The sequence below is a fragment of the Adiantum capillus-veneris genome, chromosome 16, assembly GCF_014529385.1.
Source record: "Adiantum capillus-veneris isolate H3 chromosome 16, ASM1452938v2, whole genome shotgun sequence".
NCBI lineage: Eukaryota > Viridiplantae > Streptophyta > Polypodiopsida > Polypodiales > Pteridaceae > Adiantum > Adiantum capillus-veneris.
This window is the reverse complement of record NC_140946.1, coordinates 155,775,855-155,788,692: the sequence shown is the minus strand read 5'-3', so window position 1 is coordinate 155,788,692 and position 12,838 is coordinate 155,775,855. Positions and strand designations below refer to the sequence as shown.

Below are 12,838 nucleotides of genomic sequence, written 5' to 3'. Positions count from 1 at the left end.
AAATATGTTTTGCATCTTATATATTGAAGCCCAAGGTTTTCCTTTGCATAACCATTTTGTAGCACGAGGACAACCCTTTGTCCTAGCGTTTTCCACCTCAAATACGTTTTGTATTACGTTGTGTGATCAACAACCAAGACTCCTTGCTCCCTCTGATTGCAACAACACATAACTCTCTCTCTCTCTCTCTCTCTCTCTCTCTCTCTCAAGTTCTATGAGAAATAAGAGGAAATTGACTACACTTGATGTGGAGAATTTTAAAAGTTAGTCAATGCCATGAAATTGGACCATTTTACAGATAGCTAAAGAGGTAATTAGTCATCAAACACGCAATTCTTTTTTCAAAATTCGTCAAATGCTTTGTACTTCGTTTACTTCAGTGCTAGATGCTTGATGTCAATCTGCATTTCATTTTGAAAACTTAGTCAATGCCGTGAAATTGAACCATTTTATAGAAAACTATGGAGGTAATTAATCATCATAATACGCAATTCTTCTTTAAAAATTCGTCAAAGCGCTTTGTACTTCGTTCCTAGATGCTTGATGTCAATTTGTGTATGTCCTCTTAGGTTCTATAGCAACGCCCACCAAGCAAGACTAATTGTGTGCCACGACGTTGGGGCAGTCTGAACACCGCTTGAAACAGAAGCGACTTTTCCACGTGGAAGTAAATTAAAGTTGGCAATTAATATTGTGAACGTTCAAAAGCAGCGCATCCGTTAGAACTTTGAAGCTTTTCTCCCGGCCGCTTTTGCCTGTCTCGTTGATTGCAGCTGTGGGCCGTGTAGGAGGCGGCAGGCATCGTCAGTCGCAAAAGAAGGAGGATCTGGAGACGATCCTTTCTCTTTCTGAGCTGTAAGCTTTTATGCTCGTTTTGCCAGGCCTTCACTTTTCAGTCACTTGCATGGTGTAGACAGTATATTACCTCCACTACTTTCTTTTCTTCCGGCCTAAGTTTTCTGAGTAGTTCCTTAATTTGCTTTGTTTCTAGAAGGTAATCTCTTCTTTATGAATAATTTTGTAAAAGGCATTAATATAACCAGCCAAGATATTGGACTAAGTAGTTTCAATCCTGGTACCATTGTTGGATTGGCAGCGAGCTCTTTGAGTAGCCTTTCTTTAATTTGCAACACCTAAGGGGGTAGGAGAGATCTTGATGATGCCACTCTTCATTGATATTATCCCTTGTTAGAAGGTTGACATTGATCGAATGAAGGATCCTCTCCTCCCACTGCACGGCCTCCTTCCACACTTGCTCAGTTTCGTCTTCTACTTTCTTTCTAAGCAAGGTTTCTTCTTCTGCAATCGAGCTTGTTGTAGGTGCAAAGGGGCCGGCTTCTTCTTGTGTGACCACAATCTCGAGGAGACTTGCTTCCGTGCCTGGTGTGTCTTCAAAACTCATGAATTTCAAAGTGTCTGTATCCTCCATTGTGGTTTCTGGTTGGTCCTCCCCTGAAGTAGATGCTTGAGTTTTTATAGCCGCTTGAGCTTTCCTAAGCTCTTCCTTGAGCTGTTCTATCTCCTTTTGATAGCTTTCTTCTCTTTGCATAAATCCGATGGTAGTTCTCGGCGTTGCATTTGCTCGAGCTTGACTTCCGTTTATAGTTCTTTAGTCTTTTGCTCATTTGTAGGCTTCATTAGTATTTTGCAATGTCACCATAGTGGGATTTGTCCGCAGCTGGTTGAGTAGCTGAGTTTACTCTTGGCGTCGAGACTCGGACTGTGCTAATTGAGCATTTGCTACATCAAGATGGACTTGCATTTTTTAAGCAAAAGAGCTGGTACTCTGTAAGGCTGTGGTGATCTCTTTCAATGCTGATGAAGCTTTCTACAAGGCATGGATTTTTGACGAAAGGGATTGTGCACTCATTGCTCTAGAGTTAATATTTCCCCTTATCTTTGGTATTTGGGGTATCAGATGATGAAGACTAAAGTGGCTAGAAATAAATACACATCTGGTCTGTTTTTGAGGATCTTTTGTTTGTTGCCACTGAACCATTTGATGATCAAATGTTGCTTACGAGGAAAAAGTAAACTCTAGTCTGGACGAAATTCTTGGGCAAACAATGATAAGCTTGAATAGGTGGTCTGATCTAGAGAAAAGTGGAACAATGAATGAAATGTTTAGGGGTTGATCCATCTAAAGGCTATTGTAATGGGGGTAACGTGTTACTGATGGGACAACTAGCTTTGACCACATATCTATCCAAAAGCTATGAAAGAAACCCTTGGGAGTCCTTGAAATTGGGATTCGTGATGCCCATAGTTTTCTGTCAATAAAGATTAAACATGGCAGGGGATACAAACTCCTCTCTCCTTCAGTGTTGCACCCTATGTGATGCCAACAGAACGGAAGTGTTTTAACTTCAAGATTTTTTTGTTATTTCCACCTTCAATGAACACGCAACCCTTGCTACCCAAGAGTTGTTATTGTACCCACTAACCACTTTGCAGTAGGATCATCTTTATGCCACCACTTTTATAAACTTGAAGGTAATGAATTCCTCTCCATTCTGATCCAACCAAAACAGTGACCCTTCAACACTGGAGGAGAAGCATATCATGGCCCGTCAAAATTGGAGGAGAAAACATGTATACGAGGAAAGTATCAAAGTAGACAGAGCAGAAAAGTAGAGAGAGAGAGAGAATGTACGAGAGAGAGGTCAACCAAATCAACACACTCGGCAATGAATTAGATGGTTATTATAGTGGAGGTTGGGGGTCCTTATCTACTCAATTGAATTTCCCAACCCGATTCTCATGTTAAATAAGTAAAACAAAAGCCTAAAATGACAAAATAAATGAATAGAATCATGTTGGATAGTCACTTCGGATGTATAATTTTTACACCCTCTTTGCAGCTCATAGAGGACATACGTAGGAAGACCAATTCGATGAAGAAACTATCATGGACAACCCAATAGGGGCGGGCCAATTATGGATCTGCAATTGTTAACTTGTAACGAGAATGAAAATTTCATCTTAAGCCCTGGTCGCATCATAAAAATTTAAAATATAGACCCACTACGTCCAAGAATTCCCATTTGTGAATTGTGAACTCATCACGTCTAAGATTCTTCAAGGCAATGAACCTTAGAACACAGTGCACACCCTATCCATAGTCCCGCCAACAACAATGGATTGCGTGCACAACATCCATAGTGTTTTGTATACATCATGTTGGTTCCTTGCCAAATGCAATGTGTTTGAACTTCAACACATGGGTCCAAACACCAATGACTTGAACTCTGACGCATGGGTTCAAATCAAGCACCATTTGCCCCTCTCTGCCACTCACGTGCCTCTCTTTGGCTAAAGCATGTTACGGCACCCACCACTGGACTAGAAAGCTAGAGCTTTTGTCAGTGTGGTCTACACTACACGAGCAGACTTGGTCGAGTCCTTGTTAGAACCATTGTTATTGCTATCCTCATCAAGCTTGCCTTTGCCTTTGCCTTTTTGAGAGCTCTTGCCTTTGCCTTTGGATGTACAATCCAAGACTCATGATCATGCTTTCTACAGTTGTAACAACGACTCTGGGACTTCATTTTAGTTTCCAATGTAGCATGTGATAATTCATCACTTTTCAAAACTCGAACCTTTTCTTGGGTGTTAGGTGCAGCGGAATGGATGTTTGAACTTTGCTCAAGATGAGTACTCCGAACTATGCTCAAGGTTCCTTTTGTTCTTATGGAAGGGAGAGCCTTCCGTTCTTAATGAGAGAAAGCTATGATCACAAACAAAGAGAATGGACACTGTGCGTGCAAGTGAATGAGACTGAGAGATAGAGAGAGAAGAGAGATACGACACCAGAGACGTTGTAAAACCCTCCTCCGAAGGCCAACAAGAGTGGTCTACTTATGATTGCACAAACTGGTACAAACTGAATGCATGGGACTGATGCAAGTCTAGGCTATGTCGGCGATGACGAGACCGACCTAAGGGCTGAAATCTGCAATCTTTTATCTGCTGTCCAAAAACGCTATGGGCTGAAATCTGCGGCAAGTCCAAAACGCTGGTTTTGGGGCTGCTTTTTGCTGATCTTTGTCGCTGAAAATCTGTAGGTCTTAGGGATGAAAACTGCACTTCTTTAGGGCTAAAACTGCAAGTCCTTTAGGGCTAAATCTGCAGGTTCTTTATTGCTGAAAATTGCCATGTCTAACTGCTGCAAATCTGGAAACGCTAGGCCTTATGAAAAACGCTAGGGCTACAGAGCATTTCTTGGGAGGAAAAACGCTAGAAGCTGGGACTTCTTGCGAGGACTTCTTGCTGAGGAAACGCTATGCTGATGCTGATGAGGGCGATGACCATCTGATGCAAAGACGCTAGGGAAGATGTCTTTTGCTCGGAGGAGATACTGCCACCAAGGTCTTACTGAGAAGTTGCCCGTTGAGCACTAGTGCTCCTACTGCCTCTTCTGCCATTTAGTGCTAGTTTAGGTTTGCTTATATACAAACTTACTCAATTTGCCCTGTCTACTTTCCAACAAAAGTCAATTAAAAAATAATAAGTGAAAATGTCAAAAATAGGGAAAATAGGCTAAATGCACTGGAAAATTCCCCTGAAGGTCTGATGGATTCTGATGGGAATGCTTATGATCATGCTGTTCCCTCTTGAATAACAGGTCTTGAGTTCAACTCTCCTTGTCGGATAGATCTTTAAGGTCTCTTGGGATAGTTTCCTACGACGTTAAAAATTCTTTCCTTCTTCTTCTTCTTCTTCTTCTCTCTCTCTCTCTCTCTCTCTCTCTCTCCTGCACTTGCACACTCTCACAACAAGGGCCAAATACCACTGAATCATTACCGATCAACCTAGTGTTTAAAGGAGAACACTATTGTCATAAGAGTCTCCTTTTGCATAAGCATCATGTCATACTGATTATTTGTACAGACTAGAAAAGTGTCTCAACAACTTTTATGAAAAGTTCAATGACATCATGCTCAAGGTATGGTTTCTTTTGAAGTAAAAAAGACTCGTGCTTATCGCAGAGAATGGATGCAAACAAGGTCCCATTGGATGACCAGAAAACATGTCCAAAGTTTCTCACTCGAACCTGCTCAACTATATGGATGCTTGTTGGATTCTTTCTTATCCTCTACATGGGACATGTTTATATTTGGGCAATGATCGTGGTTATTCAGATTTTCATGGCAAACGAATTATTCAATCTTGCAGCTCGAGCTCGAAAAGAAAAGTCCTCGCTAGGGGCAAAACCTCTGAATTGGTGAGTAACTGCCATAAAATATCTGCTTGTTGTATCATAAAATGCCAAACTAATTGTATCTTTTCAGGTTTTTTTTTTTCACAGCAATGTGGTATGTCTATGGCTATTTAATGAGCAAGCATCTCACGAGTACAATAGCCAAGTATAAAACCTTCACAATGCTTTTCAATGGAATCATCCAATACCACACGCTCACTTGCTATCTTCTATATCTTGGAGGTATTTGTGATGTTTCTGAACATTGTAGTGACTTTGTTGTATGGGACAAGCGATTGCTTATAGGCCCTCCTGAGCTGTATTACATTTTTAGTAAGTAGTATCTACTGAATTTTTTGGGAATACCAGGCTTCACATGGTTCATCTTAACTCTACGGAAAGGAAGGTATCTGTATCAATTTGGGCAGTTTGCTTGGGCGCACATGATTCTCATCTTTGTGCTTCTACAGTCAGCATTTAGTGTCGCAAATGTTTTTGAGGGAATAATATGGTAAGCTCCTTTCCTTTTATGCAAATTGTACGTCTTCTTTTAGAAATGTGTCCTGATTATTAGAGAGAGAGAGAGAGAGAGAGAGAGAGAGAGAGAGAGAGAGAGAGAGAGAGAGAGAGAGAGAGAGAGAGAGAGAGAGAGAGAGAGATGAAATGAAATGAAATGTTATATTAACGTCTTCAGAAAAGCCAAAGTGACTTATGAGACCAGAAAGTTACAATGTGGTGGATCTGATACAAAGTCAGAGTAACAAGATGACAAAATGACAAAATAAAATACTATGGAATCCTAAACTGCTAGGTGTGGACTAAGCAGCTAAACAGCTAGCTGGGATAGCTAGATCACAGGAGATCCAGCATCGGTCGCTGGCGGATCTAATCTCCTCCATGGTCAGTAGTTTGACCGGGCGTGTGCATGTCGAGCCAAAGTGACCCGAATCCTCTGATGCAGCCTCCGTCGATGCTGTGTAGTCCTCCGTAGTCGTGGGCGTCTGGATCTCCCCGGCTCAGTCGCTCGGTCGATCAGTATGCCTTTGGTGTAAAGCGACGAGCTCTACTGCGGTAGTAACTACTCCGGGTGTCCAGTGGCAACTCTAAAGAAGTCTGTGATTTGTCTCTGAGACTGGCTAGCCTCTCCTCTCATTAGGCTCTCTTTGTGTCTGCGCAGCTCGAGCAAAAAACAAACCCAGGCATCTCTGATCCTCGTACCGCATGACTCTAGAGAATGGTCCAAAGCCCTCTCTGAACAAGCAATGGAAGCGGCCTTGTATCTCGTAGTAGACGGGGCAGTGGCATGTGTAGTGCAACTCTGTCTCAGGCTCGATGTCACACAGGGGGCATGTCCTGGCCTCTGCTGGTACTCCGCTGTATCTCCCAATCTCGATCCGCAGCTGGTGTGAAGATGTGCGTATCTGGCCAATAGCACATCGTATCCCATGAGACAAGTGGGTATCCATGTATCTGGGCCTCGTCACAAAACCATCCTCCGTAAGCTGGAGGAGATGCTCTTTGTAGAAAGCCATCTTCGTGCCCAGCTCCTGTGCTGGCTGTATCCATGTCCTCTTGGTGTCTAGTTGAGTCAAGTCCTAGCGAATGAGCCTGGTGATCTCGGACTATGTAAGAGTCAGAGAGGGCGCATCCAGTGAGTACTGGAAGGGAGGCAATCTGTCTATGCTGAACCCATGCGCCTGAAACCATGATGTCATCTCCCCATACCAGCATGCTGTATCTCCCTGCATGGCTAACTGTCGAGAGGACTCAAGTGCAAGGCGTGCATATCTATCTCTGGGAAGTTCCCACATGCGGTGTATGAAGGAAATAGATCTTGTGAGCGCCTCAACCACCAGTGGGGGGCCAACTAGTTCTACTCGTACAATAGCACGTGGTACTGAAGCCTTGGCTCTAATGAGCCGTAGTTCTGCTCGTACAATAGCACGTGGTACTGAAGCCTTGGCTCTAATGAGCCGCGAGATCATAGAGACCAGAGGCTTCTCCATGTCCCCCCCTCCATCACTGCGGCCTGTCCTCCCGTGATGATCCAGTGAAGGTCCCCAAATCTCAGCTCCATAAAGCAATGCAGAAGCCACCAAAGTGTCAAAGAGCAAGAGCTTCGTCCGAGGCTCCTGAAACTGAACTTGTTAATACATCCTTTCCAATCTACCCAATGGTGCATGGGCTCTGGTCAATCTAGTCTTTGCTGCCCTCCTCAATGAAAATGCTGGCCCACTAAAAACCACTCCAAGGTAAGTGTAAGCATCTGTATACTCCACCTTCTTCTGGCCGTATGTGAAGGCGGGCGCTGACCTCTTGATCCACTGTGGGGTGGTATTAAATACCATGACTTGGGGAGAGAGAGAGAGAGAGAGAGAGAGAGAGAGAGAGAGAGAGAGAGAGAGAGAGAGATGAAAACCTCAAATTACCAACTTTTAGGACATTTTCAATTCAAAACAAGATTACGTGCATTAGCTTTTAGGACATTTGATGACATCTCTGTTTATGTGCCCAAAAGTGTATGGAATGGCTCGAAAACCCTCATGAAATCACTCGATGGCCTTATCTTCCCCCCCCTCCCCCCCCCCAAAAAAAAAATAAAAAAAATAAAAAAATTTGACTTGTACGGATTAATCTATACCGTACGGATCGTGCAGTACGGCCGTACGGCACGGAACGGATTGGTACGTTTGTTTTGAAACAAACCTTGGATGAAATGAAATGAAATGTTATATTAAACGTCTTCAAAAGGCCAAAATGACCTATGAGACCAAACTGATACAATCTTGGTGGATCTACTCCAATGTTTGGGTACAATTTTATTTTTTTTTAAATGAAGTAAAATGAAAGACTAAAATCATCATCATCATCAATGTCTGAGGATGCCCGGCATCAGACGTTGTCCGAGAAAGTATTGCATCGGTCGTTGAAGAGCCTCGTCAATGTCCGCCACTGTAAATAGTTGCACTGGGGGGGCGCGGGTGTATATATATATATATATATATATATATATATATATATATATATATATATAGAGAGAGAGAGAGAGAGAGAGAGAGAGAGAGAGAGAAATATGATATGTTAACGTCTTCAAAAGGCCAAAATGACCTATGAGACCAATCCGTTACAAACTGGTGAATCTAATGCCATGCATGGGTACAAAAAAGGAGATACTAAAATGAACCTAGAGGTGCTACTAGGTAGAACTGTGTGGGGTATGTGTGATCTATGATACAATGGATTCCCAATACAAGAGGATGATATAATGGGTGATGAATCCGTCCTCATCTATACTGTGGATGTCAAGATAGTATGGCTCAAATTTTCTACTGTAGTCTCCGTCGATGGTGTGAAACTCCTCCCGTAGTCGTGGGTGTTTCAATCTCCCTAGCTCCAATGCTTGTTCAATGAGAGTACCGCAGGTGTGAGTATGAGCTGAGCTTTGCAGTGGTGGGTGCTTCTCTATTTGTCCAATGTCTGGTGTGAAGGAAACAGTAATCTGTCTTTGGGATTGTCTCTCTCCAGATCTCCTCAGTAAACTATCTCTGTGCTTGTGTAACTCAAGTAGATACAGTCCAAGACATCTCTGGTCTCGATGGAAGTGACCCTGTATCTCGTAATATATTGTTATATAATGCATCTCTGTCTTTGGCTCTGTATGGCATAGGCAGCATATTTTGCTAGCTGCTGGTATGTCTTTGAATCTACCAGTCTCAATCTCAAGCTGGTGTGAAGATATCCATATCTGACCAATGGCACACTGCAATCCATGAGATAGATGTGTATCCATATACTTGGGTCGAATCGCAAACCCATCCCCTGTGAGTCAAGAGAAGATGCTCTCTATAGAGAGCCATCTTCGTGCCCAACTCTTGTGTTGGCTCTATCCATGGCCTCTTGGTGTCCAACTGGGTCAGGTCCTGACAAATCAGTCTAGTAATCTCCACCCGTATAAGAGACATCGATGGTGCATCAAGGGAGTAGTGGAAGGGAGGCAAGCTGTTCATGATGAAGCCATGGATTTGGAACCATGATGACAGCTGTGCATACCAGCATGATGTGTCCCCTTGTAAAGCTAATTGTATGGAGGACATCTGTGTATACCAACATGGTGTCCCCCTGTGAAGCTAATTGTATGGATGACATTTGTGCATACCAGCATGATGTGTCCGTCCCCATGTAAAGCTAATTGTACGGAGGACTTAAGGGCCACTGTCACAAGCCGGGCACCACGTGCCAATAGCAAAGAACGGACTAAACAGACTTTTAGCACTTTACTAACAACGGAACTGAAAGAGAGAGACGACACGCGACACGGAGTGGCGGAATTCCACCCCAGAGAGTATTGGCCCCAAACCTTGGCACCCCTTTCGGTATTTCTTTATATTGCATCAACACAGTACAAGCCGGTGCTCGAGACTCTGCACCTTCGCCAAGAAGCATGCCAAAGAATGAGCCCTAACCTCATATTTAAAGGCCCTTGGCTTGAAAAGTAGTTACAGTGAAAAGCCTTCAAACCATCTGGTCCAAAAGCAAAGCCAAAAAGCTGCCAGTGTAAATCATGGAAATCCGTCCAGCCTGCCACGTCATCAGCCAACGCAAAACACCGAAATCTCTTTGCTGCCCTTAGGGTTAGGGTTAGGGTTTCTGCAGTTTTAGGGTTTTTGGCATCAAAATTAGGGTTTGCAGGTTTTAGGGTTAGGGTTTCCAAAATTAGGGTTTCAGAAGTTAAGGTTTCTAGCAAAAGTTAGGATTTTTGGCAGAAATTAGGGTTAGGGTTTTTGTTCTCGGGCAGCCATGTCATCACTTTGTGACAGTTTAGGCCCCTCGGCCACATCTGTAAGTTGGCTCCATTCTTTAGGCTTTGACACGTCAGCAGTTTGTTACATCTCCCCTTCTTGAAAGAGAGTAATCGTCCGCGATTACAACATATCTGCAAAACAACTCAAGTTAGCTCAAAAATTTCCGAGGGTCATTCCGAGGGACAATCAATTTTCTCTTTTGATCAAGGAGTTAGCTTCTCCTTTCTGCTCTTTTGATCAAGGAGTTAGCTTCTCCTTTCGTCCAGATCGGAACTCTTGATATTCCGGCGTAGTAAAATTAGCCATCACACCGAGACCGTACTGATCTTCCATGGGTGTCTTGATGCACTAAAATTACATACCCAGGCAATCTCATCCAATTAGGAATATTCAGTAGTTGGCACATCACAATGCAATACAAATGCTTCCAAATGAATGTTACAAGACATAGAAACATAAAGCCGCCAATGAACACTCCTCCCGCATAACCTAACAAGGTCCAGGCCGGGAGATATTCAACGACCCCCTCATCACTCCTCCCGCATAACCTAAAAGGTCCGGGCCGAGAGATATAGAGGCCTTTTACAACCAAACGCCCCCCCAGACCGTAGCATGCGTCGTTTGGAGATGCTGAGAGTAACCACTGCTCAGACTTCTTAATACTCCTCCTGCATAACCATCCAAGTCCAGGCCGGGAGTCACAACAACAATTATATTACAAGCATACAACCAAACACTCCCCAGACATCCCGTCTGCGTCGTTCGGAGGTTCAAACAATAGCAAAACAACATTTCTCACTACTCCACCCGGGAGTAAAATCACCAATCATTGAAACCAGTATTAAAACCAGAGTCAAACATCTCAAATCGGCACCAAATCAAGTTCAAACCAGATACTTTCCATTTCAAACAAATATTCAAACATTACTTTCTAGCTATAAAGAAAAACAAATAGAGACGGTTCACTTGAGGTTTTGTTCGGACAACCGAACTTTGAGGACGATTGGCTTGTCCTTCTGCATCACGGTGATGGTTCGGTTCCGAACCTGGAGAGTCGCATCATTCTTGTCGTGCCAAGGCATGCCCAAGAGAACGTCGCAATTGCCCAACTTCATGATGTGGAAATCAGCTTTTCCATGATAATCTTGAATAGTCACTTGAAGAGCACCAATGAGCGGTACGACTTTCTGAGTTTGCCCCGTGGCTAGCTCAGCTTCAATTTCTCTACCCTCTGCATCATAATCAAAGTGCACTTGCTTTAAAAATTATGGATGGATGAAGTTCTCTGTAGCTCCGGGATCAAAGAAAATAAGGGCTTTGAAGCCATTGAATTTGCCATATGCTTGACACAATTCATTTGTACTCTCAAGGCGTATGCTATAAATATCAGGAACTAGTTCAATAGCTGGTCTAGCTCTCTTAGCAGGAGGTGGCGTTGGGGTTTTGTCGACCGTTGGTGCAGGCATCGGCTCCTCTGGTCTATCAGTGCGTTTGGGACAATTAGAATGATTATGCTCTGTTTGAAAGCATCCAAAGCATCGGCCTTCTTGTAGTAAGGTGTCTTGTTGTTGAGGCGTCAAACGAGGCCTTTGCGGTTGATTTTCACGAGACGCTCGAGAATTTGTTCGGTTAAGAGAGTTGTGGTTAGCGGCGAGAGATTCTTCTGTGGTAAACTCTAGCTTTCCCTTCATCAGTTTGTAGCCGACCGCGGCATGGTCCATAAGTTCTTGCATGGTAGAGACTTGCTTGGATAGACAATATTCCTGCAATGGTGATGGTAGTCCAATGGTGTATCGCTCGCACTGGGCCTCCAAGGGAACAAATTTAAAGAAGGAAACCGGAAGGTACACGTCGAGAAACCTTTGGTTAGATTCGTCCATGGTTTCGGTGGCAAGCATTTTCATGTTGCCCCACTCTGCCAAAATCCGGATTTCAAACATTGAAGTCATGTAACTATGTGTAAAAACTGTCTTGAAAGCTTGCCAGGTCCTTGGAGCATGTTGTTGTGTTACGATTGAACTCCACCATTGCATAGCATTATCTTTAAGAAATCCCGCTGCTCGAGAAATCTTGGATTCTTCTGTATAGTTCCCCAAAGCATAGATGTTGTCGAATTGCTGTAGGAACTGCAATGCTTTCTTGCGATCTTTCACCTCGGAAAAAGTGAAAAACTTGACTATCATGCCACCATTTTTGAAATCTTTGGGTTGGTTAGGCGCATATCCCGGGTATGGATAATAAGGGTATCCATATGGGCTCCAACCATTGTAGCCTTGTGGCGGTGGTGGTGGAGGTGGGGGCAATGGAGGAGGCAAAGGCGGTTGCACTGGATCAGGGTCAGTGTAAGGTGCAGCGGAATGAATGTTGTTCTTTCTCAAGATGAGTGCTCCATAATGTGCTCAAGGTTCCTTTTTGTTCTTATGGTAGGGAGAGCCTTCTGCCTTTAATGAGAGAGTGCAACGATCACGGACAAAGTGAGTTGACACTGTGCGTGCAAGTGTATGAGACTGAGAGATAGAGAGAGAAGAGAATACGACACTAGAGACTGTTGTAAACCCCTCCTCCGAAGGCCCCACTCTCGTCGGCGAGAGTGGTCTACTATTGATTGCACAAACTAGTACAATGATGATGCATGTGACTGATGCAAGTCTAGACTATGTCGGCGACGACGACGGGGATGGAGAAACCGGTCTAAGGGCTGAAATCTGCAAGTTTGTATCTGCTGTCCAAAAACGCTCAAGGCTGAAATCTGATGCGCTTGAAACGCTGAATTTGGGGCTGATTTTATGTTGTTGAAAACGATGATATGTCTGCTGCGTCTTGGTGCTGAAAACAC

The 12,838-nt window shown here is 43.6% G+C and overlaps 1 protein-coding gene across 3 annotated transcripts in view; it reads left to right on the top strand.

Moving 5' to 3' along the window:
* Nucleotides 1-706: 706 nt before the first annotated feature.
* Nucleotides 707-12,838, top strand: part of LOC147440112 (phosphatidate cytidylyltransferase 2-like) — a 31,905-nt gene continuing 19,773 nt past the window's right edge. Inside the window, exons 1-5 of one of the 3 annotated variants that reach the window (XM_086483880.1) lie at nt 743-855; nt 1,321-1,383; nt 4,989-5,224; nt 5,292-5,443; nt 5,570-5,711. In XM_086483880.1, coding sequence (XP_086340006.1) covers nt 4,992-5,224; nt 5,292-5,443; nt 5,570-5,711 — 527 coding nt within the window. In that variant the 5' untranslated portion in view covers nt 743-855; nt 1,321-1,383; nt 4,989-4,991. The other 2 variants (XM_086483877.1, XM_086483879.1) reach the window with 2 other exon arrangements.